This window comes from Myotis myotis, unplaced genomic scaffold, assembly GCF_014108235.1.
Source record: "Myotis myotis isolate mMyoMyo1 unplaced genomic scaffold, mMyoMyo1.p scaffold_m19_p_3, whole genome shotgun sequence".
Classification (NCBI taxonomy): Eukaryota; Metazoa; Chordata; class Mammalia; order Chiroptera; family Vespertilionidae; genus Myotis; species Myotis myotis.
In genome coordinates, this window is record NW_023416335.1 from 148,909,192 (window position 1) to 148,931,966 (window position 22,775).

General features: G+C 37.5%; 1 protein-coding gene across 7 annotated transcripts in view; it reads right to left on the bottom strand.

Moving 5' to 3' along the window:
• Positions 1-833: 833 nt before the first annotated feature.
• Positions 834-22,775, bottom strand: part of CAND1 (cullin associated and neddylation dissociated 1) — a 59,483-nt gene continuing 37,541 nt past the window's right edge. For 3 of the 7 annotated variants that reach the window (XM_036297743.1, XM_036297746.1, XM_036297745.1), the window contains 11 exons: positions 22,090-22,346; positions 21,898-22,003; positions 18,834-18,979; positions 12,529-12,821; positions 10,253-10,394; positions 8,404-9,897; positions 6,730-6,825; positions 4,098-4,267; positions 3,849-4,013; positions 2,126-2,233; positions 834-1,406 (listed from right to left, as the gene is read on the bottom strand). In XM_036297743.1, coding sequence (XP_036153636.1) covers positions 1,182-1,406; positions 2,126-2,233; positions 3,849-4,013; positions 4,098-4,267; positions 6,730-6,825; positions 8,404-9,897; positions 10,253-10,394; positions 12,529-12,821; positions 18,834-18,979; positions 21,898-22,003; positions 22,090-22,346 — 3,202 coding nt within the window. In that variant the 3' untranslated portion in view covers positions 834-1,181. Of the gene's footprint in view, positions 1,407-2,125; positions 2,234-3,848; positions 4,014-4,097; positions 4,268-5,662; positions 5,757-6,729; positions 6,826-8,403; positions 9,898-10,252; positions 10,395-12,528; positions 12,822-18,833; positions 18,980-21,897; positions 22,004-22,089; positions 22,347-22,775 lie in introns of those variants that run through there. The other 4 variants (XM_036297744.1, XM_036297749.1, XM_036297747.1 and 1 more) reach the window with 4 other exon arrangements.

Sequence of the window (22,775 nt, forward strand, 5' to 3'; positions counted from 1 at the left end):
TTTCCCCCAGCAGAGACCCCTTAATCAGGAAAAGTAGTCAATATTTACCAAATACAATATGTAAATTAGCTCTACAAGAGAGGGGGAAATCTAACTCAATTAAAAGGAAATGCTATAATTAGCTAACAAACCTGTGGCAGCCTGTTTCAGAATTTCCTAAAACTAAAGTTTAAAAGCATACACAGTATTTGTACCCTTTGATAAAGGGATATAGAGATACAAATGGAATGAAAGAAAAAAAACTGGCCTTAAGAATTTAATTTCTAAGTGGCAACACACACACAAATGGGTAACTGAGAAAAACTGTGTACTTAAATATTCAAATTTTAAATGTGTAAGAAAATTTATAATAGAAAAAAGTGGCAAATTGTTATTGGGACTTGATTTGCTGAAAACATCGGCAAATTCACACTGGCATTAAGAAAACCAAAGTTTCAAAAATTTACTCCTCACTTTCTCTCCAGATTTGTTTTCTGTGCAAAAATAAATATCTGCAAATTGCACTAATACAATACTTATTTTAACTTTTGTATTATGAATAATCTGCACATGCTGCTTTACAGACAATACATATTTGTAAACTTGCTCATGCAAAATTAGTGTGCGCAACAGGGATATTGCTAATCCCTATACTTAAAAAAAATGATACCTTATCTTTTTTAAATTGCCAAATCCTCCAAAATGTAACAAATCTTACACAGATATTCTTCTCTGCCAGCTAAAAATCAACTTATGTTGCTGAAACAAAATGTTATATAAGAAAAAGAAACATGGTTTTTATCTTCCAGAATTTTTGATTTTTAAGTATGAGAAATTTTTATAAAAGAAAGAAATTCATGGTCACAAAATTTTAACGTTTTAATCCTAAACATTACAGGGCAAGTAGACCCTGGAACCTATATCTCCATATTCCATAAATCCTAACTTTTAGTTTCCATTTTCAATGTTGCCCTAACCACTAAAACATTAGTGGTTTTACAACCTCTGGGTTATGGAAATACATATTTCTGAAATAAATGTTACAAAAACAAAAATGGAAGAAAGCCAAACTGTCTCCATGAAGGAAAAAAAAGTGGAACATTTTGAAGCTTTTAGATACTTCTCTTTCCATGTCTTATGATTAACCTGTCGATTCAGTGCATCATAAGGTCAATGTCATGGTCCCCATGTTGAACAAACATCTAACTAGTGTCCATTGATTCCAAGTTAGTAGAGGATGAATCTTTTTGGATACTTTCAAAAATAGCTGCCAGCTCAGGGTTGGAACTGATCTGCGACTGGAATTCACTCATCAGTGGACTCTTCTCTGCTTCTGGAATGGTTAGCAGTGCTGCTACTGCTCTCATGGCAGATCGCTTTAGTTCATCTTGCTTTTCAAACTCCTGCTTTACTGAGTTTGCCTTTACCTGTAACATTGAGTAAATTTATATTATATGCTATAAAAGACAAACTATCATACAAACAAAATTTAAGCACCTAGAAATTTCTGGTCAATAAAACAAAGCTGCTCTTTCATAGGTCCAAAAGTCATGTTGTATTCTAAGTTGTTTTTAAATTTCTTTTTAGCAGGAGCTTGTCTCCTTTTAAGTGAGTAACCCCATTAGGAAAACAAAATCCTGAACCACGGTTTAAAGAGTGAAAACCTGAGCTTTATCTGCTTAGCAAGTCCTACTTTGGCCTCCACCAAGAAACTACCCCTCTTGTCACCCTATTCATTATTCTTCAGACACATCATATATATAAACATCTCTGTGCCCTAATTCATATAGTTATTATTATATGGAAAGCCCTGTTTTCACCTTCTGAATCTAAACATATTTCTGACGTTTTAAGGCCCATTTTAAATGTCATCATGTTCATCTGAAGTCTTCTATGATTACCATCCCACCTCCACCAGAATTAAACATTTCCTTTTTTGTGGAACAATTTCACTTTATCTTGTATCAATACTTCAAAATATGTATCAAATTGTTATTATAAATAAAAACTTTAAAGAATAGCATTAAATAGTGCTAAGTTTTCTAAAACATCCACATTCAATATGGTGTTAGCATGGTTAAATTAGGACAAATAGAAATCATGAATACACCAAATCCATCCTAAGTTGATGTCTACCAATGATTACCTTAGTTGTACATGTGGCACGTAATGGCTCTACAAGCCGGTCCAATCTCTGCAGTACTGCACTTGGACAAAGGGTGGAGAGTCTCACCAACATTAAAAATGTTAGCATCTATTATGAATAAAGAAAGACAAAATGTAGACCTTGTGTTATTTTTCTAAAGACAATTCCAAATTCTAACAAAGCTTTTAAAAGGAAAATGACTAGCATGCACCATGAAGTTTCATTTTCATGTAATCTGTCTTTAACAGTTGTCGTAAACCTTACCTGAGGTAATTTCAGTTACAAGTACTACTGAGGTCTCACTTATACCTGGTAATGTGGTCCTAGTGTAAGAGCTAGAAAAGTGGTTCTGAATCTTGGCCACACATTAGAACTAGGGAACTTTGTCCCATTCCCAGAGACTTTTACTTAAACTGTTAGGATAGGGCCATAGACTTAGAATTTTTTAAAAAGCTCATGTGCACCAAAATGGAAAGCATTGAATAAGAAAATAACTGAACCAGGAGAAAGGTCTTTTTAGTTTCTACTATCTTAGCAGATTTTCCTTTAAAAAACAAAACACAAAACAAACTGGTTATCTTCAGATTAATCCACAGAAAGCCTGATAACCCATAATCTTTTTTCTATTGAACTATAAACTGTAGAATTCAACAGGAAGATCCTATTACGTCCTTGGGGGCTCTTTTTAATGGATCTGGGAGGGGTCAGGTTACTACCACAAATGGAAACAAAAATGTTCGAGTTCTGAGTCTGGCTGCGTAACTGCTCAACTACCACTTTTGCCTGCTTGATCAAAGGCCATGAATGGGAAAAAAGAGAGATAGAGAGAGATAGAGATAGAGATAGAGATAGAGATAGAGAGAGAGAGAGAGAGAGAGAGAGAGAGAGAGAGAGAGAGAGAGAGAGAGAGAGAGAGAGAGAGAATGCACTTACTATTTTTCAATTCACCCTTTAATAGTTCACATTTGAAATGGACAAGATCAAATAGGAAAACAAAGAACAGTTATAAGTTCATTCTCTAAACCTAAAAAGTGGTATGATTTCTCTTCTAGTTGCTTCTACATAGATTGTTTAGGAATCTGAATTGTTATCCTTTAAAAAATTCTTGATATTAATCCCAATATAATAGACTAGAAAATAAAAATCCTTCAATTCAGGTAAATAATATGGGTATCTTGTAAAACAGCAGAAAACCCTCCGTGGGTAGTAACTGCAGCATACTTTTAAGATAGGCCAAACAGATCACAGGTTATACTTTGAACAAAACCTGTCCATTCTCTTCTTTGGAGGGAAATCACCTAGGGACTATGCGCTAACCAGTAGTCGACAAACTGCGGCCCCTTGAGTGTGGCTCTTCCACAAAATACCACGTGCGTGCGAGCACATACAGTGTGATTGAAACTTTGTGGCCACACTCAAGGGGCCAAAGAGCCGCATGTGGCTTGCGAGACGCAGTTTGCTGACCACTGCGCTAAGCAAGCTGCAATGAATTTCTTGGACTTTCCCATCCACTAAGAGTTGACCTCTTCCTCCAATGAAAAGGTTTCTGGATTTTTTTCTGTATGTCAACTAATGTTACAATTATAGCACTATTATTTTTGCATATTATAATTCATTGACAAGCAAAACAATTTTTCTCAACAGACAAAAGTAAATTACAAGGGTAAAAGTCACTGTAGTTAAGTCTTCTAAAACATTCTAAAAACAGGCACAAACATCTTACCTTAATATCATAATGGTCCTTCAAACCATCTTCAACATGATTTAGAAATTCAAAGATATCTAGTCTATCAAGACAACTGTCTAGAAGTGTGTACATACACTCAAAAGCTGCCTTTCTAATATCCAGGCCGTCATCAACTGTATGCTTAAATGGACCCATTTCTACCTGTTGAAACACAAAAGAGTATGTGCATATACTTAAAAGTAAAAGACAGTCTTAGAGAAAGTGTAATTTAACTAACTAGCTTACCTCTCTTATAAGCTCCTTTCTAACTTTTGTTTCATTGTAAAGATGTGGAAGAACAGTGTCTAGAAGATCCCTTATTAAAGATGGCTTATTATGTGCCGCTGAGTTGAATGTGACCAAGGCTACTCTTCTTACATTCAAATCTGGGTCTTCCAAGGTTTTTAGGAAATCACCTGAGAAATTATAAGAGAAGCAACATACAATAATTAAGATAAGCTTAAAAAAAAAAAAAAAGATAAGCTTACAAGAAAATATATGTGATACCTTTTTCTAAATTGATAGTTTATTGTGGTTGGTATTGTTATTTAATATGGGTTAGGGAAGAACATGATGAAATACTAAGTAAACTATCTAGTTTCTTTTGGCAGCAGGTAAACCATCATGTCTCAATGTGAGTGGATTTAATTGATAATCTACTCTCAAGCACCTATAATACAGAGCAGCGGTCGTCAACCAGTGGTCCGCAGACTGTGAGGTCCAAAAGGTTGGCGACCATTGGTTTAAGGAAACCTTTGGAGCAGCGGTCGCCAACCAGTGGTTCGTGGACCACTGCTGGTCTGTGAGGTCCAAAAGGTTGGCGACTGCTGATACAGAGGATATATGGTGAGAGTTCAGAACATTCCTTAATTACTTTTATAGATACTTTATAAAAAGGTGGGTTGCAAAGAGAAGTGGTGGAGCCCTGCAGCAGGCACAGAATCTAATAACTTGAATGTCCTTGGAGTTCAAAATTATTAATTACTACACTAAAAACAACCTAAACAGAATTTTAAAAAACTGAGTTCAAAATAAGATAAACAAGGTGAGGACATATCCGTTGCTTGATAAAGATGGAATACTGTTAACAAGTACACAATCTATCAGATGACAAAGAGAAATGTGCCTCCAAAAAATATACGTATTTTTATATGTATCTTTAACGAGAAATATACATATTGGTAAAAAGGTAAGAGTATAAAAGGAGGAAACTGAAACCTAACAGGACAAAAAGCTAAAGCGCCTAAGGCACTTTAAAACAGAAAAAATACATGTATATTGTTGAATACAGTGTTTAGTATGCACCTGGTATTCACACGGAGCTATCATTATGTAATCTCAACCCTATCATCAGCAATCTTTTAGAATTCACAAGGAAAAAGAGAAGTGCCAGAAGACTTAAATGTATCACAACAGCAATGTAAAAAAATGGGAGGAAAGAAATACTTCAGATACCACAGATTGGTAAACTCAATGTTGACCATCTAGGGAAGTTCTGATTACAAAAACTTAGGAGATAGCTTGGGTTAAAAAAGAATTTAAATGTACCATAAGAAACCTCTTCATCCTGTTTGTTTAGAGTTACTTAGACATTAAATTAGAACACTAATTGTAATACAAATGCTTTCAGTAAAGCATCTAAATAAAACATTGCTATTATTATGGACAAATGGTGACATAGACTAGGATGAGTGGTTCTCAACTCTGGTCTAGGAATTTGTTTCTAAAAAGCTTCCTAGGTGTTTGTAGGATGTTCATATAATCACAAATAATACTGAACTCAACCATAATTCAATTAGAACAATAATCACCTGATTGAATAACTACACCAATGATGACACTGACTGTTGTCAACCTGGAAAGATGTCTCTAGAGATGTGGCAATGGTCTTTTCCTCTGTCCTATCTTATACAGTATCAAATGTGAGTAAATATACCAAAGCAAAAAAAAAAAAAAAAAAAAAAAAAAAAAAAAAAAAAAAAGGGTGTGGGAAAACAAAGGCAAAAATTTTTGGATAGAAAATTTCTTTAAATTATTAGCACCCATTTATCCCTGTGTCCCCTTTAGTCTGAACTGGTAATTCCTTTCTGTAGTTATTTTAAATTGTGCTTTTCCCCTTTCTGGTTCACTGTAGAATGACCTGACAATGGGAAGCTTCTTTCCCATGTCCTTCTATCCTCTCTACTTCTATTTCTGTTCTTGTGTCCTCAAGAAAGCACAAAAGTGAGTTCTGAGGGCTTTTAGCTACTACTACCAACTCTAGGAAAACTGATGATGAAAAAAACACAGGGAAATTATGACATCATATAAAAAGTCCTCAAAGCTAATTCTTGTCTTCACAGGAATAGAGAACCCTAGTTGTTCTCAAGTATCTCCTTTTAGTTCTGGTAATTATCTTTTTTATTCTTAGGCTGTTACATATGTAAGTTTCAACAATCCCCTCAGGAACTGAAGGGTTACGTGTAATAACAGAAAATTGCAGCCCTAACAGCTCAGGTTAAGATTCATTTTTCTGGGAGGAAATTTCAGGACTATTTAGAAAGATAAAATATGCCTCCCTACCACCCACTATTACTTTAGGCCATTCCCAGAATATGATTATCAAATGTATAGTTGACTCTTAGAGACATCTTAGTGTGTATTTACTCACTTCAGTTATTTACAAAATTATCTGCTAACAATTTCAAACTAAGGGATGACAGAATGTAAGTATGTAAGATCATATGTTAGCAGTATCTTTCTAATGAAACAACTACCAGACCCTTAAAAGCACCTGAGATTCCTTGGTGAAATTTTTAGTTATTGAAATGATTTGGTTTTTGACAATTAACTAATAAATAGTCAATCAATCAGTACGTTTATCTTTGTTTCCACTTACCTATGCAGTTCTTTAATAGTGGATCAATAGGTTGTGGATGATCAGAAATAGTAAATTTCACAGCTGTAACCACTGAGCTTCGGGCATATGATGAGCCTAATTAAAAATAAATTTAAATCTCTTGGTATGTAAGTCTACTAAAATCCATGGACACGTTTATCATTTTCAAACCACTTCAAATAACACTAGTGTTTTCAATTTTTTTAAATTCTCTTTGGCAAGAGAGGGTATTGCTATCAGAATACTAACAGAGAGTTTACTTATGAAAAGTTTACTTATGAAACTATCTATATAAAACCCTAATATGCAAATAGACTGAACAGCAGAACAACCAGTCTCTACAACGTGCGCTGACCACCAGGGGGCACGCACGAAACATAGTGGGCATTGGCCATGGCAGGATGGTATAGATGAGCAGGGGCACCAGACCAAAGCAGGGCACCAGTCGCTGTCATCAGGGCCAGCCTCTAGTGGTTACTGAAAATTCTTTGTTCCCGTGTGCCATGGTTCTCCCTGGTGTTTGCACCTGCTGCTGGTGCCTGGTGTCAGCCACAATCACTTGGCGCTGTAAGCTGGTGAGAGCGGCGGCTGCTGGCCCCTATCGCCCCTCAGAGCTTCTCCACCTCCCTCTGCTTCTAAGGGGTGATCAGGGCTGGCAGCTGCCGCTTGCACCAGCTGCTGGCGATGGCCCCAATCATTCCATGCCAACAGTGGGTGGGAGCAAGGCTGCTGGCAGAGGGGAACCGGGGGCCATGGCAGAAGGGGCCAGGCAGGGGCGCAGAGGATGAGCTGAGACCTGTCCCTGTGCCCACCGCAGCCTTGCAGCCCACAGTTCCTTTCAAGGTGCACGAATTTGTGCACTGGGCCCCTAGTTCTATTATGTGTCTAAATAAACAATTTCTTCCGAGAAGAAGGAGGCCTGGGAGAGTAGCAGTGGAGGATCGAGCCCTCATAAAAGGGAACTGGTTACATCTATAAATACCTTATAATATCTTTAAGTTTTTTATTTTAAAAGGAAGCAACTTCTAAGAATAAATGGCTATTATTACCTTCTACTTCATTCAAAGGGATTTACACTATTAAATTTGGAAATTCTTCTAGCATCTTTCATTGAACTAAACTTAAGTGCACCAATTTTAGTATTATAATTACTAGCAAGTTCTTCAAGATATATTAGTTCAAGAAACACCTGTCTTTGCTACATTTTAAAACAGGAGTAACATTAAAATATAATGAAAATTAGAACAGACTTATTTTACTATTATCCAATTATACTGTCTTTATTCTTTTAAACAAAATGTTATTCAAATATGGCTCCATATTATAACATAAGGCAATGGGTTCTATATGTAACAGGATACAGAAATATTTTAAATTATGCATTAGGCACCCTTTAAGGCAACCAACTGCTAATAATAATTTTTTTTTTTTTAAGATAAGAAAACCTAGGGCCCTGGCTGGTGTGGCTCAGTTGATTGTAGCGTCGTCCTCTTCACCAGAAGGTGGAGGTTCCATTCCCAATCAGGGCACATACCCAGGTTGCAGGTTCCATCCCTAGTTGGGGGCATGTAGGAGGCAACCAATCAATGTTTCTCTTTCTATCTCCCTCTCTCTGACATCAATAAAAAAACAAATATGTGCCGCTGAATTGAATTAGAAAACCCGGGTACTCACCTGATATCAAGTACCCTTTAAGACGTGGAAGGAGAGTTTCTGGATCAATTAGAGTGAGTTTGCCTAGACATTCAGCAACAACATTTCTGGTTCCTTCTTCTGCACACTCACAGTGCTTTAGCAATAAGGCCCAGATGTTTTCAACATATGGTTTAAGGCCCACTACTGATGCAGAGCTAATAATTTCCTTCAAGGAATGAAGCAGAAGATACTGCCTTTTGGGTTGACTGGTTATTTCTTGTAAGACAAATGGTAGATATTCAGGAAGGTTGCCCACACTAATGCTGCCTAATGCATAAGATGCAGCTGATTTGACTTCTTCACTAGGAGACGAGAAGGCTTCTAATATTACAGATTTTAGTTCCAGTTGCCCACTTAAGTCAATATGATGCCCAACTTCTCCAAGAGAAAGTAGAGCTAAAAGGCGAATAGAATCTGTAGACCTTGAGTTCTTGACATCTTGAATAAACTGACCTACGACAGCTGGTCCTTCTTTAGGACACGCTCGAGTAAGGGCAGCTACACATTTGGCAATAGAATAATAGGACTGCTTGTGAGTAAGAGCTGTGTTCTGAGAATAAACTGGACTGGTCAGCATGCGCAACAAATCCATATATCCTAGATTATTTGTTCCAGTGACAACCAGAGCTTGGAAAAAGTCCAGCATGGCGCTGAGAGCGCCCCCCTGCAATAAGGGTGATCTCACAAGTCCAATAAGTTCATTGAGAATGGATCCACTTATCTTTGAAAGGGAGGATGGATACACTTTTGCCAGTGTGGTAAGAAAACTGATAGCCATCTGTGAAACATGCATATCACTTTCACTGATAAGAGGTGGGAGCTCATCTAGAACTGCATCAATCATGGCAGCTGTCAAGCTGTCGCTGTAGTTTTTAATTAGAATATCTAGGGCAGAAAGAGTACCCAGTTTCAAAGCTCTCTGGTTTTTCCTGAGAAATGAAGCAAGGATAGGAACCCCTTCTCCCAGGACAGGCCTCAAATCTATCTTCAAAGGTGACCCAGCAATCAGTGTCAACGCCTTCACTGTAGTTAGCCGGGTAATTTCATTCTTTAGTCTCTCCAAGAAAATCTGAAGTGTACTAGGCAAGTCAGAACCCAAATTGTCTCCAAGGTTGCAAATAATTTGTCCCATACAGGAAATAGCCCTTTCCTTGACTTCCTGATCAATATCAGCTGCCTTTAACCTCTTAATGGTACAGGTAAATAGATCTTTGATGTAAGGAGTTGCGTCAAACGAGGAAGGTTGATCTAAGGGGCGAATTACTTTGACAAGCTGTTGAGTAACAAGAAGTGCTTCAGATGTAATCTTGTAAAATGGGTCTCCAACACAAGCCACCACTGGAGGGACCAAAGCCTGAACATGAGGATGGAAGACTTGAGGAGAGTGGTTACAGAGGATTACGTATAGACACGACAAAGCATCAATCTTCAAATTTGATGAGCTTGATTTGTCATTCAATGAGAAAATGATTCCTAAAAAGCCAATAAAAAAATCAAATAATTTTTATGTATAGTTTTAAGAAAAAATTAAAAAATTAATCTCTAAAATACCACTAGTTTCTACTTCATCACATTATCACTAAAGTAGTAGAAATTCCACAATCTATGATACCAGAGCCAAAAAATTTAAATATAAGTAAGATTTAACTTTTTACTTGCAAATTTCTAACTTTAGATGTTCTAGATGGTTCTATAACAAAGCTTAGGTCTATGTATAAATCAAGTTGTCACAAATTTTATCCTTTTGAAGGAATCATTTAAGCTTATCTAGGTCTTAATAAAGTCTGTATTAAATTCCAAAAGTGATTTATTACTCTTTCTTTCATACCTGGTACAAGAACAGGAATGTGCTGTGTTAGGGCCCCAGGTAACACATTTACCAGTTCAGTTAACATGTTAAAACAGCACTGTCGAGTCTTCACACTTTTTTCTTTCATCTGTTTGTGCAAAGCTTTAACAATGTTGGGAACCTGTAATTATCACACATTCATTAGCTGTTTCAGCTGCTGGTATTTCTTCAGTACACGTAACACAAATTACAGTGGATGAAGAGAATGGGAAGAACTTATCTTTTTTTATTAAATTCCTAATTCCTCTAACTGCTAACAAGACTATTAGATATAAACTTTGCTGCATCAATTCTGTTCTCTTGTAACTGTATTTGCTTGATACTGATAGAGAAATGCACAAGACTAAAATATAAATCTTACCAAATAACAAAATTTTCAACCAAAATATTTAGAGCATAATTTATAATTTTTTTTTTTTAACATGAATAACACAGAAAAGCATGAAAGGAAAAAAGAGACAAATTATGGAAAAGAAACCATTAAATGAGTCCTCTTTTTTGCTTTTAGTTTGCCATTACAATGGAATCAACCTCATATCAAACAAATAACATGGGCATGATTCAAAAATGTAAGCTTCTAAATTTTCTATCCTAATGTTCTGTTATTAAAACCTAAATAGGATATTTACTAATAAATCTTATGAATGCCAGGATACAGCCACATATCATATCGAACAATGATCTGAGAACTACACACAAAAGAAAACACCTAATTCATCCAACATAATCAGAATTCCCTGTGTTTTTACCTAATTTCTATATACTTATTCAAATGCTTATGTCACCCGTATACTTTATTCTTACTTCTTTCTATAATTAATCTTCAATGTTCACCTTTAAAGTTCACCACAAATCTTTTAAATTTGTACTACTTGAAAACAAGATAGATACGGTATATACATCCCATCCTCTGGTTTAGTTGTTTAATCTGGCTCACATGTTTTGTAATCTATAAAAATGGACAAATATGTATCCCACTGGGTTGCAACAGGGATTACACGTACGATAGGAAAATGCCTAGCACATACCAAATGGGAGCTATACAGCTGTAGTGTTTAGGAACTTAGAAAAGTTGACCTAAAGTGAAAATGTGTATTTTATTAATCATAAGAGCTGCCATTTACAAGTACTTACAATTAGAAGGTACTACATTAAATGTTTACATAGATCATTTCTTCTATCACTACTTTAGGCAGACAGTTCTAAGTAAACCCTTATTACAAATGAAAAAAGTGAGGTTTAAAAAAATGAATAAATAATCTAGCCTGGCTGGCATGGCTCAGTGGTTGAGTGTCAACCTATGAACCAGGAGGTCTCAGTTCAATTCCCAGTCAGGGCACATGCCCAGACTGCAGGCTTGATCCCCATGCAGGAGGCAGCCAATAAATGATTCTTTCTCATCAACGATGCTTCTCTCTCTCTCTTCCTTTCCCTTCCTCGCTGAAATCAATAAAAACATAGTTCAAAAACAGAATAAATAATCTTTCCAAGATCACACAGCTAAATTAGGAATGAAGCCAGTTACGAATGCAAGTGAGGAGTTAGAAGCCGCTAGGCAGTAAGGGACGGGACTATGAGGAGATAATGTAAAGTGGAAATGCAGCTAACCCCTGCAGGCACGAGTAGGAACCAGTTCATCAGCCACACCCTGTCCCATGTAAAATTACAAGAATGAAGGGCCCTGATTATGAGGTGGACACACAGGGCGGGGAAAGTAAACGGGAACCCTGAAATTTAAAATGTGTATGAATGTTGCTAGGGCTGAATTTTTCGGATCAACCAATGGAAAGTTAGCAGGACACATTAACTCCTAGACAAAGAAGCTTCCATGGCAACTTGTTTGGGTCCCCTCCTTGCAGCAGGGAGCTTTTCTGTAATAACATTTTGCTTTGCTCATCTCTTTGTCCATGAACTCATTCTTTGATTTCTCTAGACAATGAACTCAGACTCGAACAGAAAATTGGTATCACAAGTAGTCCGACCCCACTAAGATTTCTCCATTAATATCAAAGATAAAAATTACTTTACTGAATCATAAATTTTAATATTGTTTATCCAGTAAAATCAAGAATATTTCAATCACAATAAACTATTTACAAGTAACATAATATGAACATACATAAACTACTATACAAACATATCTCAGAACTTTGTTTCGCTAAAGATGTTCTGGAACTCACATTTCCACATTAAAAATACCATTTTAAAGATCACATTTACTAGCATGACTTTCAAAACCATACTTTTAAACTGACCTGACTCTGAAGCATTGTTAAAGGTGTTTCTCCCTGTTCCATTGCATCAGGGTCACACAGCCAACTTTGCACAGGACGAGTTTGTTTCAAAAGAGAAAGGTATGCATGAAAAACATCTGCCTTTACATTTTCTTCACGCTCTTTAAATCTGGATATCAGTGCAGGAGAGACTGTCTTGTAGAATTCTGCAAGCATTTCATGCCTTGTGCTAACGACAGCATCCAAGCACTTAGCAGCTGCACGTCTCACTTTCCAGCTCATGTCATCATCATCACTGTATTCATCATCACTCCCTAAAGAGAAGTTTTAACATTAGGCCATTAATCATAGGAAAGTTTATTGTTTTACACAGGAAGTAAATTCATAAGATAGTTTTCTAACTTTTCACTAACATATAGGGAGTGGATAAGTTTATAAAGAACTAGAACTTAAACAGATACAGTTAACTTTGATAAATTAACCTCTAAATAAAAATGATCATAATTATGTTTTTTGTGGGTTTTTTTTAATCCTCACCTGAGGATATTTTTCCATTGATTTTTAGGGAGAGTGGAAGAGAGGGGAACAGACAGAGAGAAATATCAATGTGAGAGAAACACATCAACTTGTTGCCTCCTGCATGAGCCCTGACCAGGGCCTGGGCCAGGGAGAAACCTGCAACCAAGGTACGTACCCTTGACTGAAATTGAACCCAGGACCCTTTGGTTCGCAGGCAGATGCTCTATCCACTGAGCCAAACTGGCTAAGGGTACAATTATGTTTTTAATTTGTTAAACATTTTGTCATTTATAGCGAGTAATGAGCTGCTTATTAACCCTTTAAAATCATTAACACATTAAACTTATTTAGAACAAAAATATCTGTAAAATCATATATGCCCCAGTCTTTTAAACAATTTGAATTAAAGTTCAAAATCAAACAATTGGAGAATTTATTAGATAACTAGTGGTCGGTGCACAGATTCATGCACATTGAAAAGAAATTAATTAGAAGAATTTTTTTTTTAATATATCACTATTTGCCCTTTCTCTATAATAGAAGTGTCGGAGATTAAAGGCAATTAGTAAAATGTATATGAAATAATATATAAATTGATTAATAAATAAATAACATGATATAACAACAACAACAATAACAACTGCAGGAGGGATCACAGGAGGGCTCCAGGGCATGTCTGGCCCATCTCACCCAGTCCTAATTGGCCAGACCCCAGCAGCAAGCTAACCTACCGGTTGGAGCGTCTGCCCTCAGTGGTCAGTGCGCATCATAGCGACCAGTCGAATGGTCAGACACAGCATATTAGGCTTAAGTATATATAGATTCTTGAAATAGATTTTTGGCTATAGATGATGTGATAAGAAAAATGGCTATCAATCCCAGGACATTCTGTAGAACTAATTTTCTGGGGATAAAGAGAATTCTGACATCAGCTTTCTTTGCAACTACAAGATTTTTCACTAAATTTGTTAATGGGGAGTTATTAGGAACAAATATGCATATTCTCAACCTTTCAAGATACTGTCTTAATGCAGTTTAAAGAACTACACTGTCTCAATTATAACAAGAAAATTCTGCCCATATAACAATAGAGCATCATCTTCTCCAAACTCCTATTAAGGCTTGAAACAATATTCTAACCATAAGCATTAATAATTCCATTTATTTATGTATACCTGATAACTTTTGCGTGTGTGAAATCTCTGAAAATTATTTCCTTCTAACACCATCAGTTTGATGAATCAGTTGGGTAACACGAAGTCAGGAGGATGGTAAAAATATTAACAGTTCTAAGGGCAGTCCAAAATTATCTAGTAGGAATTTTGCTATTCTTAGATAAGACTAAAGCCCCAAAATGATTCTTCACTGGGGGGAAAAATATCATCTCTTCATTGACTTATTTCCCAATTAGCCAGTGAAAGGTAAATGTAGCCTTAGAAAATCCTAGGATGTATAATAAAACTGTCCAATCTCTAAAAGTTTACTTAATTTCCTTTTAGCACATTATAGGAAAACCCAACCAAATACTGCTAAACCCAAGGCATTTGATTTATTCACCAATACCTACTGGAATAAAAATTACAAGGTGCTATTAAAATAGACTATTTAAAAGCAAATAAATAAGTGAAGTTTTTCTCACAGCAACTCAACTATGGGAATAACTTTGCAGGAATTTATTTTATTTAAAAAAAGGTAAAAATTCAAGCATCCTAATCACTGAAATTTTAATACGTAAATTGATAAAGCAGCTGAAGTTGGTTTATTTTTCAATGTAAGTGCACTAGTGCACTAAAAGCCAACAATCCAAACCTGGAATATATACTGCTACAGCTTCTTTCAAATGATATCCTATTAGAAGCTAAGATTTCCCTTATTGAGTGCCTACTGTGTGTCAAGTACCATCCTAGGCACTAGGATAAAGCAATCAATAACGAACTAAAATGAAAATCTCTGAGTTCATGAAGCTGACATCCTGCTAAGTGGAAAATAATTACAAAATGTCAGGAAGTGATTAAGTGTATTTAAAAAAATAAAAGTGCTGAAGAGAGAGATTAAGAGTATAAAATAAGGGAAAAGTCCTAAGATCGGGGGGAGAGGGGAGAGAAAAGTGAAAAAAAGTCATCAGGTATAACCCCAAAGTTTTTGGTCTGAGAAACTAAAAAAGAATGGAGGTGCCATTCTGAGATGGAAAAGGCTAAAGAAACAGGTTAGACAGGGGATGGAAGAAAGGCCGGGGAGAAGATAGTTTATAGACATCTAAGCAGCAAACAAAACGGCTGTATACATGAACCTAGACTTCATAGGAAAGGTCTCAGATAAAGATGAAATTTGGATTTTCAGCTAGAAGACTAAACAAGATAAACAAAAACATCCTATCTAATAATAGACAAAAATGGTAATTGTCCATACCTTTGCTACGCCTCCCATTGGCTAATCAGCATGATATGCAAATTAACCAACAAAGATGGCGGCTAATTTGCATACTACAGGCAGGGCGGGACAGCGCGAGCCGCCATCCAGGCCCCTGTATGCCACCTAAGCCCCGCCCCCAGCCTGGACCTCTGTGTGCGGCCCTGGGCGGTGGGGCTTGGCGGTGCGATCGGCCCGAGGAAGCCCTATTCTTGCAGGAATTTTCCTGCAACGGGCTTCTAGTAAGAGTATAAGAGAGAAGTTCAAGGACTGAGCCCCAGAACACTCCAAATCAGTGGTCAGGGTGATGAGAGGACCAATATGGAGACTGAGGAGTAATCACAAAGATAGGACTAAGACCAGGAGAGTGTGGGTGGTACTCTGAATGTTAAATAAAGAAATGCTGCTGAGATTAAGTAACAGGTAGAGGCAAACATTTGAGGTCACTGGCAATCTTGTCCATCACTGGAAAACTAAATTCAAGAGAGAAGGGAAAGAAAAGAACTGGAGAGCCTACTTTTAAGGAGTTCTGCTGTAAAGGAGAAAAATTGGGCAGTAGTGGCTAGAGCATAATATAGGGTTTAGAGGAGTTTTTTGTAAGTTGTTTTTGTTTTGTTTTTAAAATATTAATGAAATTACAGAATTTGGAGGAAAGTCATTATGTAAATTCTCTCAAAGAATCAAATGAAAAAGTATTATAAAAAAATAACAGGAAATCCACCAACCTATATACCTAGTAACTTATCCATTTAAACATCTCTATTATGATTCTCTTAAAACAAGCAAACAAGAAAACATGAACCACCCCTATGTCCTTAAGTGCTACTCCTTTCCAGAGTAGATACCATGACATAAATTTTAAATAATAGCACCACATAAACTTTAAGAGCCTCAGAAATGTTTAGATTATTCATGAATAATCTAAAGTTAAATAGAGCCTCAAACAACATTTAGGATTTTTCATGAAAGTAGCTATGTATCAAACCAACCACACTACTCTGAATATGTATATCTATAGGTATAGCTATAAAAATAACATTCATTTCCCTCATTACCAAAAGGCTACGTAGAAAATTTGAAGAACAATGAAGGACAAAAATCTAATTGCTAGCCATGAGAAAAATGTTACATTTTTTTCTGTATATTTTTAAAAAATTAAAAAAACAAACAAAAACAAAACCCACAGGCCCAAAATGTCATCATTGTTGTTAAAAGTCCATGATACCAAATCTAAATTTAATACCTGATCTAACTGCAGTTTCAATCTGAAACATCAATCTTAAATAACTACTATGGAATATTCTGGTTAAGCACCAGTAAGGTAATTTGTCACATAAGCCCTCTCCATCCTCCACAGAAGAGAGAATCTGCATAAATGAAAACCCTTCCCCTAAGAAAAGAAGTCCAAGCCCCCAAATAATCCTTTCTTTTCTTTTGCTAATAACTTCCTTGCCCCACTCTTCTTCCTATAAGATCCTTCTATTTTGTACAACTCTCATAGAGTCCTTCTAGTTGCTAGATTAATAAATACCTCAATTAAAGCCAATTAGCCCTTCTAGTTGCTAGATTCATAACTCTCTTAATTAAAGCCAATTAAAATCTTCAAATTTACTGGGCTGAAGTTTCTTTTGTAATGAAATAAAACTGGGATATAGTAATTCCTGTTACCTACTTTTTAATTCAACTTATTAACTGCTTTAGTAAATATTTTTCTACATGACTTTGAAAATACTGTATAACAATACCTGGTTTTCCCATAATTTAATCAATTTGCTATTGTTAAATATTGAGGTCATTTCCATTTTCATCATTATCCTATCTAATAATAGACAAACATGGTAATTAACCATACCTCCGACACACTTCCCATTGGCTAATCAGGGCGACATGCAAATTAACTGCCAACCAAGATGGCGGCCGGCAGCCAGGCAGCTGAAGCGAATAGGAGGCTTGCTTGCTCCAGTGATGGAGGAAGCCAAGGTTCCCTGCCTGCCACTGCCGGCCTCTGAGCTGCACTCTAAGAAACAATGTTGCAATTATAGAAGCTAAACAAACCCCAGAAACCTGCTTTCAGCCAGCCAGGCCTCCGAGCTGGAGCTGCAACAGTGTTTCAATTATTGACGCCAAACAAAGCCAGATACCTGCTTTCAGCAGCCAAGGTCTCAGAGCTGGAGCTGAGCCTCAGAGCTAAAGACGGCTCTCAGTTCCAGTGACAGCCATAGAAGGTAAATAAATCCCAGAATAAAAAAAAAGAAAAAAGGAGAGGTTGGGAGCTTCAGTCACCTGCCAGCCTGAAAACGGCCCTCAGCCCCTCACCCAGACTGGCCAGGCACCCCAGTGGGGACCCCCACCCTGAAGGGGGTGTGACTAGCTGCAAACAGCCATCATCCCCTCATCCAGGCTGGCCAGGCACCCAAGCGGGACCCCCACCCTGATCCAGGACACCCTTAAGGGCAAACCAGCTGGCCCCCACCTGTGCACCAGGGCTCTATCCTATATAGTAAAAGGGTAATATGCAAACTCACCCTAACAGCAAAAGGACTGGGAATGACTGGTCACTATGACACACACTGACCACCAGGGGGCAGACGCTCAATGCAGGAGCTGCCCTCTGGTGGTCAGGGCGCTCTCACATGGGAGGAGCTCTGCTCAGCCACAAGCCAGGCTGATGGCTGCCAGTACAGCGGTGGTGGTGGGAGCCTCTCCTGCCTCCTCAGTAGCACTAAGGATGTCCGACTGCAGTTTAGGCCTGCTCCCCGCTGACAAGTGGACATTCCCTGAGGGCTGCCGGGCTGCCAGAGGGATGTCTGATTGCCATCTTAGGCCCAATCCCCCGGGAGCGGGCCTAAGCCAGCAGGTAGTCATCCCCTGAGGGGTCCCAGACTGCGAGAGGGCACAGGTCGGGCTGAAGGGATCACCCCCCTCCCCACTGAGTGCACAAATTTTTGTGCACCGGGCCTCTAGTCCTATATAATAAAAACCTAATATGCAAATTGACTGAACACGGAATGACTGGTAGTTATGATGAGCACTGACCACCTGGGGGCAGATGCTTAACACAGGAGCTGCCCCCAGCCCACAGGACAGCCAAGGTGGGTATTAGCAGGGGGGTCTGCCTGATCGCATAGGGAGGCAACCGGCATTAGGGCCGGCCGGTGAGTTGGCTGGTGGTGCCAGTCTGGCTGAGGCAGGTACCAACGGGGGCACGCTGATCGCCACACAGATCGGCCCTGATCGCTGGCTAGGCCTAGGGACCCTAGGCCTCTAGTAAATTTTGTGCACCAGGCCTCTAGTAAATAATAAATAGTGCAATTTGGGGTAAGAAATCAACTCCATCTGTAACACTGGTCTTTCATGAAAATTTAACAAACAAATTTCTTCTATTTAATTTGAAATACCTTGGTCATCATCATCACCACCATCTGCATCCATGGCATTTTCATCTTCATCTTCATCATCGTAATTATAATTCGGATCGTAGGTAAGATATTTAAGACAAATATTTATAATGGTAGAAACATGAGGATATACTTCCTTAGGACATCTGAAGAAAGAAACAAAAACTAGCTTGAGTAACTACTTTTCTCCTTGATTCAATACCTGCTGTTTTGCTTTGTTACTAGACTTTTTCTTAACCTTTAATATAGCCCAGGAAAGTGGAACCCAGACTTTTCAACACCAATGACCCTACATCTTTTTCTTCCACTGGATTCATTTTTAAAAGATTTACTTTAGCCTTCACATTTTAACATCTCTTAAGTCGGAATGATGTTTATTTTTTAAAATATATTTTTAATGATTTCAGAGAGGAACGGAGAGGGAGAGGGGGAGAGAAACATCAATGATGAGAATCATTGATCATCTGCCTCCTGCACACCCCGCACTGGGGATCAAGCCCACAACCCAGGCATATGCCCTGACCATGAATCGAACCATGATCTTCTGGTTCATAGGTCAATGCTCAACCACTGAGCCACACCAGCCAGGCCAGAATGATTTTTATAATAAATGGTCAGAGTTAATGTGGGGTAGAACAGAAAGAAATACGCATACAGTAGTCCCTCCTTTATCCATGGGATTATGTTCCATGACATCCCCAGTTTGTACTACGGACAGTACTGAACCTTATATATATGTGTATGTGTGTGTGTGTGTGTGTGTGTGTATGTGTGTGTGTTTTTTCCCTATACATTATACATACACTTATATGACTTTTCTTTGGCATATCGGAATTGCCAGGATTACTACTCTTACATTTGAGGGCCATTACATTCATGTGCTACATAACAACTTCTCGGTCAATAAAGTACCTCATGTATGACGACAGTGGTCCCATCCTGTATAATAAAAGCCTAATACACAAATTGTCCCCTCGACAGGGAGTACGAGAGGGAGTTCAACCAGGGGATGGAACTGGCTGGCCAACCACCCTACGGCTCCTCCCCCCAGCCAGCAATGATGGCAGGCAGCTGGGGAAGGGAGGCCCCGGCCGGCAGATGGCATCCGCTAGGGATGCTGCCTGTGCATGAATTTTGTGCACTGGGCCTCTAGTAAGATTATGATGAAGCTGAAAAACTATCGCCGTCTTAATGCAATGCATTTCACAAAGACTTACCACTGTTACAACTGTTTACAGTATTCTGTAAAGTAACATGCTGTATAGGTTTATAGCCTAGGAGTTGCAGTGAAACAGAATTTATCACCCCAAAATATGTCTTCTTAGCATAAAGATTATATTAAGCTGGTTAATTTTAAGAAATAGCAGATATGAGAAGCTCTGAAGACCAAGTATAAAGTACCCTTTGTAAAAGATATTTACATTTATAAGGGAAATCTCTATTTGTAATGGTTTCTCCCTGGCTATACCAGGAAGAGGGTATAGCCAGGGAGAAACTTGTATCAATGAATCTTTATAACAAACTTACTTTTGTTTATCTTGCTTCTCCTGGTAATATCCCCAAACTGACTGCTCTCACACCTAACATCATCTTTTCTCTTCAACTAAAGATGGTATATCTAAGGGGTGTATCTTCAGCCATTTTGATAAGTCAGTTTTCGTGGGTCTCTCCCATGTAGACATGAGATACACATGTTATTAAACTTTGTTTTTTTTTCCTTTTAATATATTTTGTTGATTTTTTACAGAGAGGAAGGGAAAGGGATAGAGAGTTAGAAACAACAATGAGAGAGAATCATTGATCAGCAGCCTCCTGCACACCCCCTACTGGAGATGTGCTTGCAACCAAGGTACATGCCCTTGACCGGAATCGAACCTGGGACCCTTCAATCCCCAGCCCGACGCTCTATCCAGTGAGCCAAACCGGCTAAGGCTGTGTTTTTTCTTGTTAATCTATCTTATTACATGGAGTCTCAACTAAAAACCTAGAAAGACAGAGAGAAAATTATTTTTTCTCCCCTACAGAGCAATAAGCTATATTCTACATGGTCTCAGTATGTGATGGGCTATACCACCTAGGTTTGTGTTAGTGCACTCTGCTGTTTGCACAAGGAGGAAATCACCTTAAGAAGAAATATCTCAGAATATATCCCCTTCATTAAGCAGCACGTCTGTATTAAAAAAAAAAAAAAAAAAGCACATGCAACAGATAACAGAAACAGCTATTAAAGGTCTGGTAGCATATACAGCATGGATATGCTGGACGAAGGGATGATTCGCATCCCCACAGGATGGTGCAAGATTTCATTAGGCTCCTCAAAACAGGGTGCAATTTAAAACTTATGACTTTTATATTTTTGGAATTTTCTATTTAATATTTTTGGACCAGTTGATAGTGGGTAACTGAAAATAGAAACCATGAATAAGGGGGGACTACTATATGCTGTATATTTTCAACATATGACTAGAGGATTAAGCCCATATGAACTTGCTCTCTTTGGCAATTAGGATTATTTGTGAAAATGTCAGTGTACATTCATCTAGGTTTGATTATCTAGCTGTATGTTAAGAAGAAAGAGCATATAAATGCCCCAAAATAAAGGAATAATTTGTTCCTCAATTAAAAGGACAAAAACGATTCCCACAATTTCTGATTTTAGCAATTCGATATGACTACAAAGCTACTTAAAACCACTGGGTGCACCAAGGTATTGCTGCAGATAACCAGAGAAGTCTCCAGACACTGTTTTGTCAAGACACTGTCAATTCTAGGCAAAGAGGGGAAAACTCTGTTACATGGCCCCTTCTAGTACATAATTGCATTTCTTTCTTTCTCTTTTTTTTTTTTTAAATCAAGGTTTCCAATTGAGAACCACTGCCCTAGCAAAATGTATGTGACAGGCCTCAAAAACTATTGAAAAGAAATTCACTATACATTTATACATTTCTGGCCTGATTCCAGGCTGTCAGTAAAATAACCCATTTCTCCTCACCCACTAAATCTAGCTCTTATTATTTTAAAGAAAAAAATTTTATTTGAAAAAACAGAGATCTTAGTAACTTACCTTCTCACAAATGATTCAAAGGCTTGAATGCAGTACTCTCTTAACTCATCATCATCTACATTACAAAATTTTACCACCAAAGGAATTATCTTCTCAAGGTATTCACCTAAGAAAAGCATATTGGTTCTTAAAAACATTCATTAATACTTTTTTTAATTAAAGAAAACTTGAAAATATTTAAACATTGCTTACCTATTCTATGACCAGCTTGCCTACTAATAGCAGCAATACATTGTATGTAGGTTCGTGTTGTTGACATGGAATCATTTTTGGACAACTCTGACAAAAGATGTTCAATAAGATCTACAAAAACTATATTTCCACAGCTCATAACTAGATGGCCAAGAGCAATAATGGTTCTTTTCCTCACTGCAAGTCTAGGGCTGGTCAACTGGGGGAGTAGACAGGTCAGAATTGAAGGATGAAAATTAACAAGAAGTCCTCCTTGCCTTAAAAGAAAATTTAAAAAGAAAGAAAACAACAAATAAATTCAAGATGTTTGAGCATTACTGAAATATCTGGCCCCTGAACTCAATGTATTCAAAGAGTAAAAATTTACATGACATAATCCAAAATCAGAATGAAAGGACAACTAAATTCTTACTATCTCTACCAACCCAACTAAAACCTTGAGCTAAGTGAATGTAGTTTTGAAATTTGTATCCCTAAATTACAAACCTTCTGGAATCTAGACCTATATTATCCAACCAACCGACTTGGGAATACACTGGGAGTACATTAAAATTTAAAAACACAATATGATTTTGTAATTTTCCCCTTCCCAGATCTATAAAACAATGTTCTCTATTGATAGTTTTCTCTTCTCTATTACAGCTCTTTCAGGGTTCACAACTCAAAGTATCTCTTGACTACCCCCT